The sequence below is a fragment of the Pan troglodytes genome, chromosome 1 (assembly GCF_028858775.2).
Source record: "Pan troglodytes isolate AG18354 chromosome 1, NHGRI_mPanTro3-v2.0_pri, whole genome shotgun sequence".
NCBI classification, from domain to species: domain Eukaryota; kingdom Metazoa; phylum Chordata; class Mammalia; order Primates; family Hominidae; genus Pan; species Pan troglodytes.
In genome coordinates, this window is record NC_072398.2 from 79549359 (window position 1) to 79566740 (window position 17382).

The 17382-nt window shown below is 37.8% G+C and overlaps 1 protein-coding gene across 1 annotated transcript in view; it reads left to right on the forward strand.

The window, feature by feature from the left end:
* F5 (coagulation factor V) overlaps positions 1-17382 on the forward strand; it is a 72521-nt gene that overhangs the window by 20993 nt on the left and 34146 nt on the right. Inside the window, exons 4-10 of the mRNA XM_016932051.4 lie at positions 4746-4958; positions 6200-6343; positions 8616-8837; positions 10146-10311; positions 12859-13036; positions 14866-14965; positions 15586-15800. Of these exons, the coding sequence (XP_016787540.3) occupies positions 4746-4958; positions 6200-6343; positions 8616-8837; positions 10146-10311; positions 12859-13036; positions 14866-14965; positions 15586-15800 (1238 nt within the window). The remainder of the gene's footprint in view (positions 1-4745; positions 4959-6199; positions 6344-8615; positions 8838-10145; positions 10312-12858; positions 13037-14865; positions 14966-15585; positions 15801-17382) is intronic.

Genomic DNA, 17382 nt, shown 5'->3' on the forward strand with positions numbered 1-17382 from the left:
GCTGTAGCCCATAGGACCTTAAATTTTAGGAATTTAATAAATATTCACTGAGCATCTTCTTCATGTTCATGTTCCATGCTTCTCTAGGTACCTATGGAAGGCACCAGAGATACTAAGACAAATACAATCCAGCACTTTTCCTTGAGGAACTCACACTTGGGTGACCAAAATGTGCAGGACACAAATACTTATGATCTAGTAGAAGAAAATGAATTAGTCATATAATCTCACAGGCATTTAATTACAAATTGTGATGGGTGCTGTAAAAGAAAAAAATGTGTATCAGAATTGGAGATAAAGGTAGAAGTGAACAGATATTCAAGGTGATGTCTGAATGATGAGCACATATTTATCAAAAGGAAGACGGGAGGAAGAGCACTCTAGGCAGAGGGAATGGCATCTGCAAAGACCCTGAGGTAGGACAGAACTTGGATGTCTGGGGAACTGACAGGGGACCCAAGGGACAAGGAGCCCATAGTAAACAAGAGAAAAGACGTATGATAAGACTGAAGAGAGAAGTATAGGTAAATCATACATGGACTTGTGGTCCACGTTAAGGACTTTATGCAAGAAGTAAATCTAGATATACCTACTCAACTTATGGTTTCCATGCTCAGAACCTCATGAGATACATTGCACGTTACTGTAGTACCTGAATCCTTCATTGCTATTGAATGGATGTGCCTTATTTTCCACTCCCACCTGGAGAATCCAAACATATGCTGATGCCATGCAAACTCATGCAAAGCGTTTTGAGTGGAATAGATTTTCCACAGTTGGGATGGGGAAAGGTACAATTAAAGAAGGGAAGCTGACATTGCTGTAATGTAAAAAATTATTTTATATGGAAATTTAGCATCTCAGACTTTGGCTTCAGAACATAAGGAACCAGATTTACCCTTTTTCTCAACAACTAGACAGGCAGACAAAACATATAAAACAGAAGCTTTCAGACATCGAATGACAGACAACTCAAGACAGTAAAAGAAGAGTAACAAACCAGATGTGCCCTATCAGCACCTAAGCTTACTGCTTGAAGAGTGTTTCCAGGGAACAGCACAAGCAGGGAGAACCCAGACAGAGTCTCTATGGGTTGAGGAAATAGAGTTTGGACTTCGGAGAAGCTCAAGTGGCTAGAATTTGTGATTTTAGGGTAGAGTCCTGCAGAGGACAGTATAATCACAGAGAAAGAGCTCTAGAGAATCTACAGAGAGGTTTTGTCAAGTTGAATACTGATCTGCACATACATGTGAGGAAAGTACTGAGGGTAAGAAAAATGTCACTTGAAAGGAACAGGTGGAACAGTCCCTGGACCTTACTCAGGGCCGGTAATCGTTTATGTTCCTACCATCAAACATAGAAAGACCTCCTAATAAATGAGCACTGGATAGAATTGTCAGAAGGATTTAGAAACAGTGGATGGATAAAATTAGACTACAGGCTGCTGAGGAGGCAACAGAATAAAAAATAAGATTTGAAAGAATCAAGTTGATTTCAAGTATCTTAACTGTGAATAAAACTCAATACTAGTTAACAAGAATGCAACAAACAACAATGTAAATTCACAATGTTAATAAAAATAAACAAGCATTAGAAGAAGCAGAAAGAGATGACTCATAACCAAGAAAAAACTCAACAGATTGAGAAGTGAAAGAGAGAATAGAAGCAGCAGGCAGAGACAGTAAGACAGCTATCATAAATCTTCTCAATATGTTCCAGAAAGCAGAGAAAAGCATGAGCATGATGAAGATAGAGAATATAAATATGCATACACAGAACTTCTGTAGATGAATACAATTGTTGACATGAAAAGTAAAAAATAAAGCATAGAAAATACAGGTAAAAAATAAAGGATAAAAAATTATATATTATAAACTGAAGGACACCACTAATACAACAAACACTGGATGAAATTAATAGCACATTAGACACTGTGAAAGGAAATAGTAGAAAATATTAATGCATTGCAATAGAAACTGCAAAGTGAAATACAGAGATTAAAAAGGCTGAAGAAAGTGAACAGAGCATCAGTGAACTGTGGGACCATATCAAGTGATCTAACATATGTGTAATTGGATCCCAGAAGTAGCAGGAACAGAAAAAGTATTTGAAGAAATAATGACTGAAAAATTCCCAAATGTAATGTAAACTACAAACCAACAGATTCAAGATGTTTGACAAAACTAAGAAGAAGGAACATGAAGAAAACCACACCAAGCCACATCACTATCAAGTTGCTGGAAACCAGTGATAAAGAGAAAATATTGGAAGCAGTGAGAGATAAAAACACACACCACATACAGGGGAACAAAACCAAGAAATGATAGTAGACTTATCGTTAGAAACTATGCACACCAGAAGACAATTAAGGACATCTTTAAAGTGTTGGGAGGGTAGAAGATAGGGGAATCTGTCTGTTTAGTATTCTATACCAAGTCAAAACGTCTTTTTTAAATGAAGGCAAAATAAAGAGTGTTTTAGACATACAAATGCAGAAAGAATTTCTCACTAACAGAGCAGAAAAAAATGTTAAAGGAACTCCTTCACATAGAAGAAATATTATGTCAGAGAGACATTTAGATTCATAAGAAGGAATGAAAAGTTCCAGAAGTTGATAAATATAGAGAAATTTTTTCCTTGTTTTAATCTATTAAAAAGGCAATTGATTATCTAAATGTTAAAGCAAAATAGTAACAATTATTGTGGGGTATATTATGTATATATAAATAAAATGTATGACAATAGCACAAAGGCTGGGAGGGAAGAAATGGAAATATATTATTGCAAGGTTCTTACAAGTGAAATAGTGTAATATTATTTGAAGGAAGTTTGTGACAAGTTAAAAATGTACTATATATTGTAAACGGAAGGGCACCACTAAGAAAACAAAGCTAAGAAGGCAACAATGGAGATTAAACATCACTAACTATACTCAATCCAAAAGAAAACAGAAAGGAAGGGGAAAAGGAATAAAGACCAGATAGACAAATAGAAAATAAATATAAAGATGGCAGTTTTAAATTCAACCATATCATCAATTACATTAAAAGTAAATGGAAAGAACACTACAATTAAGAAACAAATAAGATTGAATAAAAAGCAATGCTAAACTGTATGCAGAATTTAAGAAATCCACTTTAATGAGAGAGACAAAGATAGGTAAAAAATAAAGGATAGAAAATTATATACCATACCAGCTAACACTAATCCAACACAAAAGGGTGTGTAATGATGATTCCATTGATATGACATTACAGAAAAGCCAAATTATAGTGAAATAAAGCAGATTAGTGGTTGTCTGGGCCCGGAGGGCATTGGCTACAAATGGCATGAAGAAATGTTTTGGAATGATGGAACTCTTCTCTATCTTGATTGGAACTATAGCTATAAGACTGGGTAATTGTTTTTATCAAAGCTCAGCAAATATTGTACTTAAAAGTGGTAAATGTTATTATATGCAAATTATACCTCAATGAGGATAATGAAAGGAAGAAAGAGAGGGAAGGAGGGTGGGGAATAGGGAAGGAAGAAGACAAAGAAAGGAAGAAAGGAGAAAAGAAAAGAAACTAGGAAAGGAAAAAGAAAAGAAAGGGAAGAGAAAGGAAGGGGAGGGGAAGGATTAATCATTTCACTTTTCAAAAAGTGTAGTTGCTTCAGTAAGAGTAGTTTTATTGGCCTTTTACCCCATCATGTAAAACATTTCAGGCTTTTTTTCCCAGATCCTTGTTGTCTGCCTACATCCACACTGATGTTCTCACCTTCTTCTCTTAAAGAATTTATCAAGTTATTGTACCAAACAAAAATAACTGCATCCCAAAGAGAAATTCTGTCACCAGCTGATGATAGGGAATCTTTCACCTAATTAAATGAGGAATTCCTCAGGCAGAGGAAACTGTTCATTCCACTTGGCTATCTATGGCACTCACCTCTCCCCTTCCTGACCTCACTTGCTCCATTTTATTATTGAAAACCTCACCCAACCCTCTACACTTCTTTTAATATTGAGTATCTCAGTTCCTTCTCTTCAATAAGGAAGACCAATTTCTTCATCCTCTCCCTCTCCTATCAGTAGGGAAAGTCCAATATACATGTAGGTGTTAATGATGTGTCTTTGGGTGCACAAAGTACAAAGTAAGACATCTAAGTTTCAGGGGATGGACACATTTCATATTCATACAGACAACCAGCCTGCATAGGGGAGTTAGACGCTGTGGCTCTGGGGGAAAAAATCGAGATAATCAGATGGCTAAGATGAAATAAAGAGATAAAACAAAGCTGAGGATCACAGCAGTTGGAAAGAAGATCTGAAATAGCAAAACAAAATAATACATAAACAGCTCTGACTATCCTCCCATCTCATGTTAATAGGCTAAGTATGTCTTATTAAACACCACAAAGAAGATATCACCCATTCTTATATTCTGAGATGGTTTACTAATCAAAGGCGATTCAATTCTCTGATTATATTTAAATAATAATTGTTCAGGTACCCTGGAAAATTAACTTGCTAAACTTTAATTTACAAATAACATTTGTTATTCTTAAGATCACCATGTTATCAAAGCCTTTGTAACTACATGAGCATAGAAATGGGCATATGTGAATCTTTCCAAATAATAAAAGTTCACTATTGAAGGACATATGCATCTCCAGAGAGCTCATCTTAGCTATCCCCAGATTTGAGAGTGGTGAAAACGCAATCCTCAGAAACTGCCCACATATCTTGATGGCTGTTACTCCTCCAGGTGCTTCTTACCTTGACCACACATTCCCTGCGGAGAAGATGGACGACGCTGTGGCTCCAGGCCGAGAATACACCTATGAATGGAGTATCAGTGAGGACAGTGGACCCACCCATGATGACCCTCCATGCCTCACACACATCTATTACTCCCATGAAAATCTGATCGAGGATTTCAACTCTGGGCTGATTGGGCCCCTGCTTATCTGTAAAAAAGGTAAGAACACCCCCACCAAAAGATTCAACAACTAAATGTTGGAATGGTCAGGAGTTCTGTCATGGGACAAAGCTGGGGAGCATCTTGGTAACTTCTTGTACATCAAGCAGAGGAAGACGGCACGGAGACCAGATCATTGTTTGACAAGAGAAAAAAACACCTGCTATTTCAGGGTGTGGATCCACCTCTGTTTCTTCTCATTCCTCCTTCATCTCAGTCCTTAAGGTTCTCCCAGGCAAATTCCTGTTTGAGAGTATGTTCTGATGTCATGCTTGTATGATCTGTAACATTTACCTCAAGGCCAAAGTCTTTTAGAAAGTATACAGTAGCCTATACTCTGCTGAAAGAGCTCTTGGAAAGAACTTTGGCTAACATGTTTGACATATCTGAGGTTTGGGCTGGTAATTTGTTCTATAAACACGTGAAATGCCAGCTTCCTTTCTTACAAACAAGTTGAAAACTTTGGGTGGTAGGTTTCAAACACACTCAAGTGACTTTACAAGAACTTTTATTGGCTGGGCTTCTTAGGAGCAAGCTTGGATTTTCATTTTATCCCATGAGAATCCAGCCCATCTTTCATTAAAACAAACAACCACAGTGAGCCACAGCATGGGAAATAACCTGATGGACTCACCATCTGCCTATACACACACTCAGACCATACCTACATACATGCCCAATGTATTTACTCATTATACAAAGACTTTTTTTCCATTTCCTGGTATATATAAGATACTGTGATGGTACTGAAAAAAACCTTAAAACTTACAAAAGACTATTCTTGCATTTTACCATCAGCAGCATGTTTTTCTCATAGTGAGAATGGATTAATGCTGATACTTCCACCCAATTATCTAATGCCCCCTTTCATATACAAATAAGATGACAGCATTAAACTTGGGGCATGATGCTTTTACCAACTGAGCTAACGTATCTATATACTCTTCTATTGAGACTGGAGGAAATGGATACTTGTACAGAGTCTTGAGAGTCACCAAATGTTTTCTTCCCAAGCTGGATGAAATAAAGCCTGTTCCCCAAAGCAAGAAGGTATCAAAGAAGACAGTGTGGCACCAGATTTTAAATAACCCTAGAACCATTATTACTTGATAAATATGCTATTTTAAAAAATAAGAATTTCTTCAAGTTGAAATCATTATGGTTGATTGCTTGCTATCCAGGAAAGCTAATGAGCGTCTTCTATCTGCAGTGCTACTGAAAACATGTCTTTCCTTTCATAGGGACCCTAACTGAGGGTGGGACACAGAAGACGTTTGACAAGCAAATCGTGCTACTATTCGCTGTGTTTGATGAAAGCAAGAGCTGGAGCCAGTCATCATCCCTAATGTACACGGTCAATGGATATGTGAATGGGACAATGCCAGGTAACACGAGGGCTGTGTACCATTAAACAACAGTAAAATCATTAGTAATTTTTCGGTCCTGTTTTCTTCAAAGCACTAGAGAAGTTGACCATACTCACTGTTTTGCAACTCCCTATCAAGAAGGAAATATTTTCTCTTTTTTTTTTTAAACAGGAAATAGAAGAGACAAATTAGAAGCTAGAGAAGAAATGTGCAGCCTTGTTAGGTATAGTGATCTGAGTAGGTTTCACCTTGGCCTGTACTTTGAATAAGACCTTAAGGTATCAGCTCAGCCACTCTCTCCGAGTTCTGCAGTTCCTCTATGTGATGACCATGCCTTCTTCAAGGACAAGCCCTAGCAGGAAGGATCAGCAGGAAGATTGCATAAAGATGAACAGATTAGGAGTAATCCTCAACACACAAAAAAACCCAGCATTTCAAAAGGCGACAGAAGAGTAATATTCAATGGCATCTAGAATATTTTCTCTTTCCATTTGCATTTGGGCACTTATGAGAAGGCAAAATCATAGCAATCGTTAAGAGAAAAAATAACTGATTCCCACTTAGACCACATCTCTTCTATTTCTCTCTGGTAGAACTGACCTACAACTAAAGATCCAGGGTATATGATACTAGCCTGAGGGAAAAACATTAAAAAATTAAAATGCCACTTTACTAAATAAACCATATTTCAAAACACTAAACTTCTTAGAGGTTATTCTCTAATGCCATCTGAAAATCACAAATAGCTTCACTTACTAAAACACAAATATTGTTAAGAGTTGAGATCTGGGTAGTGTTTTTAAATTGTATTCTATTTCATTTGACTACATTTTCCACCTGGTTTTCTGAAAATATACTCATATGACTCCCAATGTTGATCCCAAGTTCCAATACTGGGAGCTTGTAAAAACTGGGGCTTAGTTAACTGACCTTGACCTTGGATAATCTGAGTTCAGACTTCACTCATTTCTCTACCTTCTGTGGCCCCGGATAAATTAGTTGTCTCAATGTGCTTACTTACAAAAGTGGACTAACCATTTATCCTAATATCTATTTCCTGGCAGAGTGAACAATCTGTATAAGTATGTGGATGCCAAGAAAAGCAAAACCATATGCACAAAAATAAAAATAAATTGATCTGAGCTTAGAGTTTACGAATTTATAGCTCCCAAAAGAATAATTGGGGGTAAATGGGACAAGGTAGGGAAAGACCATCAGTAGAAACTAAGAATAGTAAACATTTGTAAAAACCCTCTGCCTTATAAAGCAGAATAAATTGAATACATATGATACATGCTAACACAGATATGTTAATTGCTGAACTCAATATAAGCATTTCTTTGGCATGGATAAATGCTTCCACCAAAGCCTCCTAGTGATGCAAGGAATCCTGGCTTTGTTGCAATGGTCTCCTAAAAAAAACAAGCCTTTGTGTGGGTAAGGAACTGATTCTCAGCCCCATTATCTAGTATCTAGTGATTATGTATCTGAGATGTAAAACAGAAACCTAAAAGCCAAGGATGGAGTCTCCTCACAGAGCAAATGAGCATTTTCCCAGTGACTGTAGGAGCAAAGAAGGAGCAAAACTAAGTTTTTATATTCAGTTATCACTACTCCTTCCATGAAAAGCTCCCAATGGCTCAGCATAATGAGGACTTGTACACTGCATTTTAAGGAGAGTGTGTAACCCCAAAGTGATTTCGTTGACTTGTCATTAAAACAATCAAAAAGTAAGTAAAAATAACAATTGAAAATCCTCACATCTTCTTCCCTTAGGCAGAGCTTCGACCACTAGAGCTAGAGAGCTGAGAGGATTAAGTGCTTGAACTCAGCCCTATTGGCGGTTCTGGTGATTTGACTCCCTCCAGCTGAGATCAGACTGGGGTGACCAAACATTCCATTTTGCCGTGGACTTTTTACCAGTTCTAATAGTTAAAGTCCTGAATCTTGGGAAACCCCTCAGACCAGAACAGTCGGTTACCTTCTTGGTTCCCTTCTTGGCCTAATCCTTTAGCAATCCCTGTGTTTCTGAGTTAACATCCACCATCTCTAAGCTCTGTTGTTACCTGTATAATGCCATTTATCACAATGAGTTGTCACTGCTTGTTTGCTGGTCACTCAGATGTCTGCTTTTGCAGGGCACAAACTACAACTGGAGTGTCTGTTCCCTCAAAGCTTTATACAATGCCTGACACACAGCAGGTGCTCAATACACTTGGTGAGTGAATGTTTGATCACAGAGTACTTGACTGAATGCTTATTTTGGCCTTTGTCTCTCCCTCTCTCTCAGATATAACAGTTTGTGCCCATGACCACATCAGCTGGCATCTGCTGGGAATGAGCTCGGGGCCAGAATTATTCTCCATTCATTTCAACGGCCAGGTCCTGGAGCAGAACCATCATAAGGTCTCAGCCATCACCCTTGTCAGTGCTACATCCACTACCGCAAATATGACTGTGGGCCCAGAGGGAAAGTGGATCATATCTTCTCTCACCCCAAAACATTTGCAAGGCAAGAAACTCTCCTGACAGTCTTGCTTCTCAATGCAGAATCCTTTCTTCCCATGCACTAACTCCCTCTTTCTCCCTTGCCCTTTCAAGCCACCTGCACCGCAGACAAACTTTCCTCGGTTCCTAACAACCAAACTTAGATATTTTGCTCTTAGATTTATAACTTGCTCTTTGGGGATGGAGAAAGCGAAGGAATTGGCAAAGGTTTTTTTTTTTTTTTTTTTAATTAAGCAAAAGCTAAAGAGATCTCTAACTTCCTCGAAAGAAGAAAAGAGGAAGAAAACAAATGCATACATAGAGATATTCTTTCTTCGGGTTACTTCATATGCAGCCAGAGAAAAAGACCTAGATGCTAGCACAAGACAAACTGCAAATTTACAGAAGCACTAAGTTGTAGAAAGTGTAAAAGTTTAGCATGAAAACATTAACCTTTACAGTGGGATGAACACAAAGTCTAGCACAGAGAAGAACTCAATGAATATGTGTTGAATGGATCATACATGGCATATACTGAGGGGTGAGCTCCAAAGAACACTGGGGAATTCAGGTGGGAAAATAAATCAACCCACGTTATGTGGTATCGTGTAAACAAAATAACTGATTGTTCTACTACACATTTTTGCTTTAAAACTGTTGAGATTAGAGTTCATATAAATGGAGACTAAAATCTAAGGAAATGATATCACAATAGGAAATCATTTTGTTACCAAAATAATGTATAAGCAACACATATAAGGAAGAGATACTTCATGAGATCATTTCTGTTTCTTTTCACATGAGTAGTCAAAATTATATTTGAAGTAATAAAACCATCATGATATCCGTGGAAGATAGAGTTCCCAATAATATTAAAACAACAATGTAACTTTTGTTTCTTTGTTGAGGATAAGTGCATTATGTATTGTTATTAATATTTAATTTTTCACAACAATTTTATTAGGTACTGGTGCTACTTCATTTTATAGATTAAGGGACAGATGACAGAAAAATGAGAATTTAACAAGACTTAATTCATAAGGTCTTAAGAAGTTAAAAATTATTAGAAATTTGCCTGCTCATGAAGAAATAAAGGGAATCTTTCCAAATTTTTTCCCTAACCCCTCCTCCTTTTCCCCCTTTTAAAATTCTTGCCTTTTCTGGATGCCACTTAAAGAGTTCCAAACTAAAATGTTCAAAAATTGCCTGAGCATTACTTTCACTCTTATTATATTAATATAAACCTTCCACAAGTTGATTTAAAGGATATGCATTTCAATCAACCATAATTTCTTCTCTTGAGTTATTTCATTGTCTTTCTGTCCTAACTCAGCTGGGATGCAGGCTTACATTGACATTAAAAACTGCCCAAAGAAAACCAGGAATCTTAAGAAAATAACTCGTGAGCAGAGGCGGCACATGAAGAGGTGGGAATACTTCATTGCTGCAGAGGAAGTCATTTGGGACTATGCACCTGTAATACCAGCGAATATGGACAAGTGAGTTGTTGGGGTTCATACCATTGGGCAAAGGTTCAAGACACATTCCATAGGGTCCTAGATGGTTGGGGTGAAATGTTGTAAGTTCACAGCTCTCAAGGGGACACATGTATTGGTTTCTATTCAAGTCTTTTTGTAAAAATTAATCTTGAATTACCCCCAAATCACCAAAGAAATTCAGCCTAATAATAATAAAAATGACAACAGCAGCTACCTTTTGTTGAATGTTTGCCATTGCCAAGCACTGTATTATCCCTTTCTGAGAGCTTCACTTCAACTCTACAAACTAGATACTGCTCTTATTTCTTTTTATAGATGAGGAAATGGGTCTGAGAGATTAAGAGATTTGGAAATTCAAATAGCTCTTAAACCCTTGAAAAGTTACTCAAATTCACTCATAATAACAGAAATGCAAATTAAACTTCATGGGAATACTACTTTTATCTATCAGATTCACAAGTCCAGATGACATCATCTGTTGACAAGGCTGTGAGAAAAAAGAACTATCATATATTGTTCGTGGAAGATTAAATTGGTAAAAGGATTCTGAAGAATAACTTGGCAATATGTATCAAAATTCTAAATGCATATACCCTTTGACTCAGCTATCTCACTCTGGAAATCTAACTATACAGATACACTTGTTCACAGGTGAAATGATGTATGTACAACATATTCACTGTTGCAACGTTAGTAGTAGTAAGACTGGAAACAACTCAAAATGTCCATCAGTAGAAAACTAGTTTAATAAATTATGATACATTCATACAATGGAATACTAAGCATCAAAAAAAGAGGATGCAAACACTCTATATGTACTAATACAAAAAGTTCTCCAAGATATGTTATTAAATTAAAAAGCTGGGATGTAGTATAGCGTGTATATATAGCTGCCTTTTGTTAAAGGAGTGAAAGGGATAAGAATATTTATATTTTCTTATTTGTAAGACATAAAGGTGTTCTGGAATTACACGCATGAAATTAATATATGGCTACCTAGAAAATTCAGGGAGGGTAGGGAGGTCCATTGAGGGTTATCAGAGAAAAGTGAGAGTTTTCTCTGTAATAAAAATTACGTGAATGTATTTTCTATTAAAAATTCAGGGAGGGCTAGGGAGGTCATTTTGAGAGTCATCAGAGAAAAGTGAGAGTTTTCACTGTAATAAAAATTATGTGAATGCATTTTCTATTAAAAACAATTAAACTAGGAAAAAGAACAAAAAAAAATTTGGCCAAGATTATAGAATTGTTGACAGAACTGAGATAGGAATCCAGGAGTGTTTGGCAACAGTCAGTGCTTTCCACTGGGCAAAATAAATTCATAAAATGATATGCCATCTTAAAAGATTGCTGGGTTAAATGATATTTCTGACTTTAGGTCTTGGAGGAACTGCCATACTGTCTTCCACAATGGCTGAATTAATTTACATTCCACCAAGAGTGTATAAGTGTTCCTTTCTCTCCATGACCTTGCCAGCATCTGTTCTTTCTTGACTTTTCAATCATTGCCATTCTGACTGGCATGAGAGGGCATCTCACTGCGTTTTTCTTTCTTTTTTTGAGACGGAGTCTCGCTCTGTCGCCCAGGCTGGAGTGCAGTGGCGCAATCTCTGCTCACTGCAAGCTCGGCCTCCCAGGCTCACGCCATTCTCCTGCCTCAGCCTCCCGAGTAGCTGGGACTACAGGGGCCCGCCAACACAAATACAAAATACAAAAAATATAATTTTTTGTATTTTTAGTAGAGACGGGGTTTCACCGTGTTAGCCAGGATGGTCTCGATCTCCTGACCTCGTGATTTGCCCGCCTCGGCCTCCCAAAGTGCTGAGATTACAGGCGTGAGCCACCGCGCCCGGCCTCATTGTGGTTTTGATCTGCATTTCTCTCATGATCACTGATGTTGAGCTTTTTAAAATGTGCTTTTTGGCCGCATGTAGTTGCTTTTGCAAACTAAGGTAATAAAGAGGGCAGGGGAAAAGTGGTTCATGTTTCTGCTCCCAAAGTATTTATCCCAGTAGCTACAAAAGATGGGTGAAGGAGGTTGCTTTTCAGTCAGCTCAGAGAATTGGCTAGATGGTGGAAGAGATAGCCCAATAGCACAGAACTATGATTAACAATGCTAGTAAATGTTTCCTGGGGTTGGAAGTTGCTTTTAGGGATTAAGAAATACCTTTAAAACCAAAAAGGCTATCACAGAATAAGTGATAGGACAGACTTTAGAAAAATTCCTAGTATCTTTTCAGCCACTATAGGCCTTTTCCCAGAGATATCAAATGTCTGCTGTAGCAATAAGAATGACAGGAAGATCTAAGTAGCTGCTTCTAACCAGTTACCTATGACTTTTATCAGTGATGCAGGAGACAAATCAGAAGTTTCCAGTTTTCCAACTAGACAGAAAACATAAGGACTTTGCAAACTACACTAAGAAATTTTTAGAGAACTAGTATGTTAGCTGATCTAAGAGCAGAATGTTTAAGCACAAGGGTTTCCCCATCCTACCGAGATCTCTATTTGAGAAAGTGGTTTAATTTTTTTTTACTTCACTTTAAGAAAATACAGGTCTCAGCATTTGGATAATTTCTCAAACCAAATTGGAAAACATTATAAGAAAGTTATGTACACACAGTACGAAGATGAGTCCTTCACCAAACATACAGTGAATCCCAATATGAAAGAAGATGGGATTTTGGGTCCTATTATCAGAGCCCAGGTCAGAGACACACTCAAAGTAAGTAACACAAATACAGAATCATGGGAGAAATTAAATAGTAAAATATTATGGAGTACCTGGTTATTTTTTAATTTTAAAAGAAAAAGATGCTCATATAATTTTAAATTCAAATGCAACTTTTAGTTTTTATTTAGTATTTGTATTTATTTACAGCTTACTCAGTAATACAAAGGATCTGAGACAGTTTCTCAAGTTATAAAGGCATAAAACAAGGAGTCTATGTAATTGGGATAGAATATGGGGACAAAGAAAATAAAGCCACAGATAAGTAGATACCATGCGACCCTGTAAGGCTGTCTTCAAATTTTGTCCTAAGCTTTATGGCAGTCAGTGTAAAAAAGGAAATATGTCAGGGTGAAGTTTACATCATCTACAAAAAGAAAGCACCATTTATCCTGATGTTAAGATCTAAGAGGAACTTCTTTAATGAGTTCTACAAAAGAGAGTGCTGAGTGATACAGTAGATGGCATCCTTGATAAAATTCTTATAACCAGCATAATAGATTAAAAGTTGCATAAAATAATAGATTAAAAGTTGCATTAAAATGTTTCTCATTATAGCTAAGATATAACAGTAAACACAATTGAATAGAAATAATTTTTACTCATTTTTTAATGTAGTCTAGGTATGCAGCTCTCTAATGGTTGGACTCTGATGAAGGTAAACTCCATGTATCAAGAGCACGGAGTTTTCCTCAGACAATTCTCCTTAAATGTCATGTCACTTCACCAAGATAGATAAGAATTGGACAGCAGAGAATTAAAGGTTGCAATCTTTGACAAAATCCTAGAGTGTAGATAATCTACAGACAAAGGATGATCCAAAGGCTTTGACAATCAACCAAATAGAAGATAGGATTAAGGTTCTCTTTTGCAGATTAAAGAGCCTAACTAGGACTCCTGTGTGTTTTATGCACCTGACAAGGTCTATTCTGTTCATTTAAAATAGCCAAAGGACAAAAGCAGTTTTTTTCTCCATGCCTCTTTCCCTTCTTCCATTTCTGATCCCTTTTATGTGCTCTCAGCAAGTGTAGACATACCTTATTAAAAGTTCAGGATCTGGCTATTTGTCTGTGCCTCTCAAGCAGGTAGCTTCCCCCCCCCCCCCCCCCCCCCGCCAAAGGGTCTTACTCTGTCACCCAGGCTGGAGTGCAGTGGTGTGATCATGGCTCACTGCAACCTCCACTTCCCGGGCTCAGGCGATTCTCGCACCTCAGCCTCTCAAGTAGCAGGGACTACAGGCACACGCCCCAACGCCTGGCTAATTTTTGTATTTTTTTGTAGAGATGAGGTTTCACCATGTTGCCCAGGCTGGTCTTGAACTCCTGAGCTCAAGTAATCCACCTGCTTCAGCCTCCCAAAGTGCTGGGGTTACAGGTTTGAGCCACTGAACCTAGCTGAGAAGATGACTTCAAAGACAGTGTCCTAAAAAATCTACCGGGCAGGGGAAGGGGATCATGGTCTAGAGATGAGAAGCAGATTCAAAATGAGATGTGGCCCAAGCTGAATAGAGAAGGGCAGGGGAAGGAGGACTTGTTTGGAGAGAGTGATACTGTGAGGAAAACATCACTTCTCCTAACCTATCCTCTAAAGTCAGACTTCTCTTTCCATTTTCCACCTTAATGTGTGAGTGAAACACTCTCTCCAATGCTCCTGCCAAGTGATGAGGGGAGGTTACTGCTCAGATAAACAGATCTAATTTTCCCACTGTGGGTACACATGTATACACACACACCATCCAAAAGGTGAATATGCAAAGCTAGTATCTTATATTATTTGTCATGATCAACCTTAAATCCTAGAATAAATTTGATTTAACTTTGTAGATCGTGTTCAAAAATATGGCCAGCCGCCCCTATAGCATTTACCCTCATGGAGTGACCTTCTCGCCTTATGAAGATGAAGTCAACTCTTCTTTCACCTCAGGTTTGAATCTTTCACTTCTACTGAATCCAACTAGTAACTTCTGAGAGGCCGCCACATTTTTCTGCTATTCTCCTTGCCCGGTGGTGTCACTACTGCAGTCAGGTAGTATACATGTAGGAGTATCCTAAAAATCACAGCCAAACTCTTCTCACTTCAGGAGTTTTGTCTCTTAGTGGTAACAAAATATGGTGTCTTTTATTAGTGTCATAGTGGCCTCTAGTGGAGCATTATCTAATGGCTACATGTTATCCAGGTTCCAAGTAGAATATTTAAAGAATTCAATTGAACAATGAGAACATTTAGACACAGGATGGGGAACATCACACACCGGGGCCTGTCAGGGGGTGGGGGGCGGGGGGAGGGAAAGCATTAGGAGATATACCTAATGTTAATGACAAGTTAATGGGTGCAGCACACCAACATGGCACATGTATACATATGTAACAAATCTGCACGTTGTGCACATGTACCCTAGAACTTAAAGTATAATTTAAAAAATAATAAAAATAAAAAGAATTCCTTTTGCAATATTAATTGGTTCCAACGAAAGCTTATTTATTTATTTATTATCATGAAATAACTTTGCAAATGAAAACAATTTTGAATATATTTTCTTTCAGGCAGGAACAACACCATGATCAGAGCAGTTCAACCAGGGGAAACCTATACTTATAAGTGGAACATCTTAGAGTTTGATGAACCCACAGAAAACGACGCCCAGTGCTTAACAAGACCATACTACAGTGACGTGGACATCATGAGAGACATCGCCTCTGGGCTAATAGGACTACTTCTAATCTGTAAGAGCAGATCCCTGGACAGGCGAGGAATACAGGTATTTTGTCCTTGAAGTAACCTTTCAGAAATTCTGAGAATTTCTTCTGGCTAGAACATGTTAGGTCTCCTGGCTAAATAATGGGGCTTTTCCTTCAAGAGGACAGTAATTGTCAAGTAGTCCTTTTTAGCACCAGTGTGAAAACATTTATTCTTTTTTTTTTTTTTTTGTCTTGTCTATTTTTATCAGTAACATCACTGCGGAAGGCAAGTCTAGAGTGTGATAACATATTTTGTCTTAGTTTCAAATTCCAGGTCTGTTGGTATTGGATGTGTTGAGCAAGTTGATTAGCCTTTCCTAATTTCTTCCTTTTATCAAATGGGCAATAACCCTCCTAAAAATGTTACAGGTCTGTTTGGGGGTTCAGTGAGATACCATCTGGTAAAAGTATAAAGCTCTTTACCAGTCTTTGCTATTTTTAGAGACCTGCAATAGGGAGACAGAGGAGAGATTCTCTGAAAGCAACCAAATTTAGAGACATAGTTCCTAGTGAAATTGGACCCAGATTATGGCCCATCTCTTTTGAGACTAAAGTATACAGAAGAATGTGAACAAAGATACTGAATTTCTGAGTTTGTCTTCATTGAAGAATTGTAGTCTCATATTATTAAACTAAAATTCCCAATTATGCTAAACTGTAACCAAAGAGGTCTTATCTCAAGGCATACAAAATAAACATATGCCTAGAAAAAGCAGAAATGAATTTCTGGACATATGGAAGATCCTGATTTATTGAGCTAGGAAAGGAAACAGGTAGTAGAAGCATAAGGCTTTTCTATTGCAACCTTCTCTTTCATCCTTTGCACTTATTCAGAGCATATTCAGTCAATCATTCATGTTGAAAGGTGTGCAATTACAGAGATAGACAGACTTTCAGCTGCCATAGCGAAATGAGATTTTTCTTTTGGGATTTGTTTTTTTTTTTTTCTTTTGAGACAGAGTCTCACTCTGTCACCCAGGCTGGAGAGCAGTGGCACAATTTTAGATCACTGCAACCTCTGCCTCCTGGGTTCAAGTGATTCTCCTGCCTCAGTCTCTTGAGTAGCTGGGATTACAGGCGCCCGCCACCACCCCCATGTAATTTTTGTATTTTTTAGTAGAGACAGGGTTTCACCATGTTGGCTAGGCTGGTCTCGAACTCCTGACCTAAGGTGTTCCACCTGCCTCAGCCTCCCAAAGTGCTGGGATTACAGGTGTGAGCCACTGTGCCCGGCTCTTTTGGGATATTTTAATCTCTGAATTTTCTTATCTGTTCTGTTTGCTTTTGCATATTACCTTTAGCTCTAACAAGTGCTGTGTACACAATGGACTCTCATAAATGCCTGAATTATATGGCTTCAGTAGTTCCAAGAACTATGTCACTTTGGTTTCTGAGAACTCAGTGGTGTAGATAATTTGCTGCAATGTTAATGACTGAATACAGCACTTTTTTTTTTTTTTTTTTTTTTTACTTTTAAGTTCAGGGGTACTTATGTGCAGGATGTGCAGGTTTGTTACATAGGTAAACGTGTCATGGAGGTCTGTTGTACTTACTACTTCATCACCCAGGTATTAAGCCTAGTATCCATTAGTTATTTTTTCT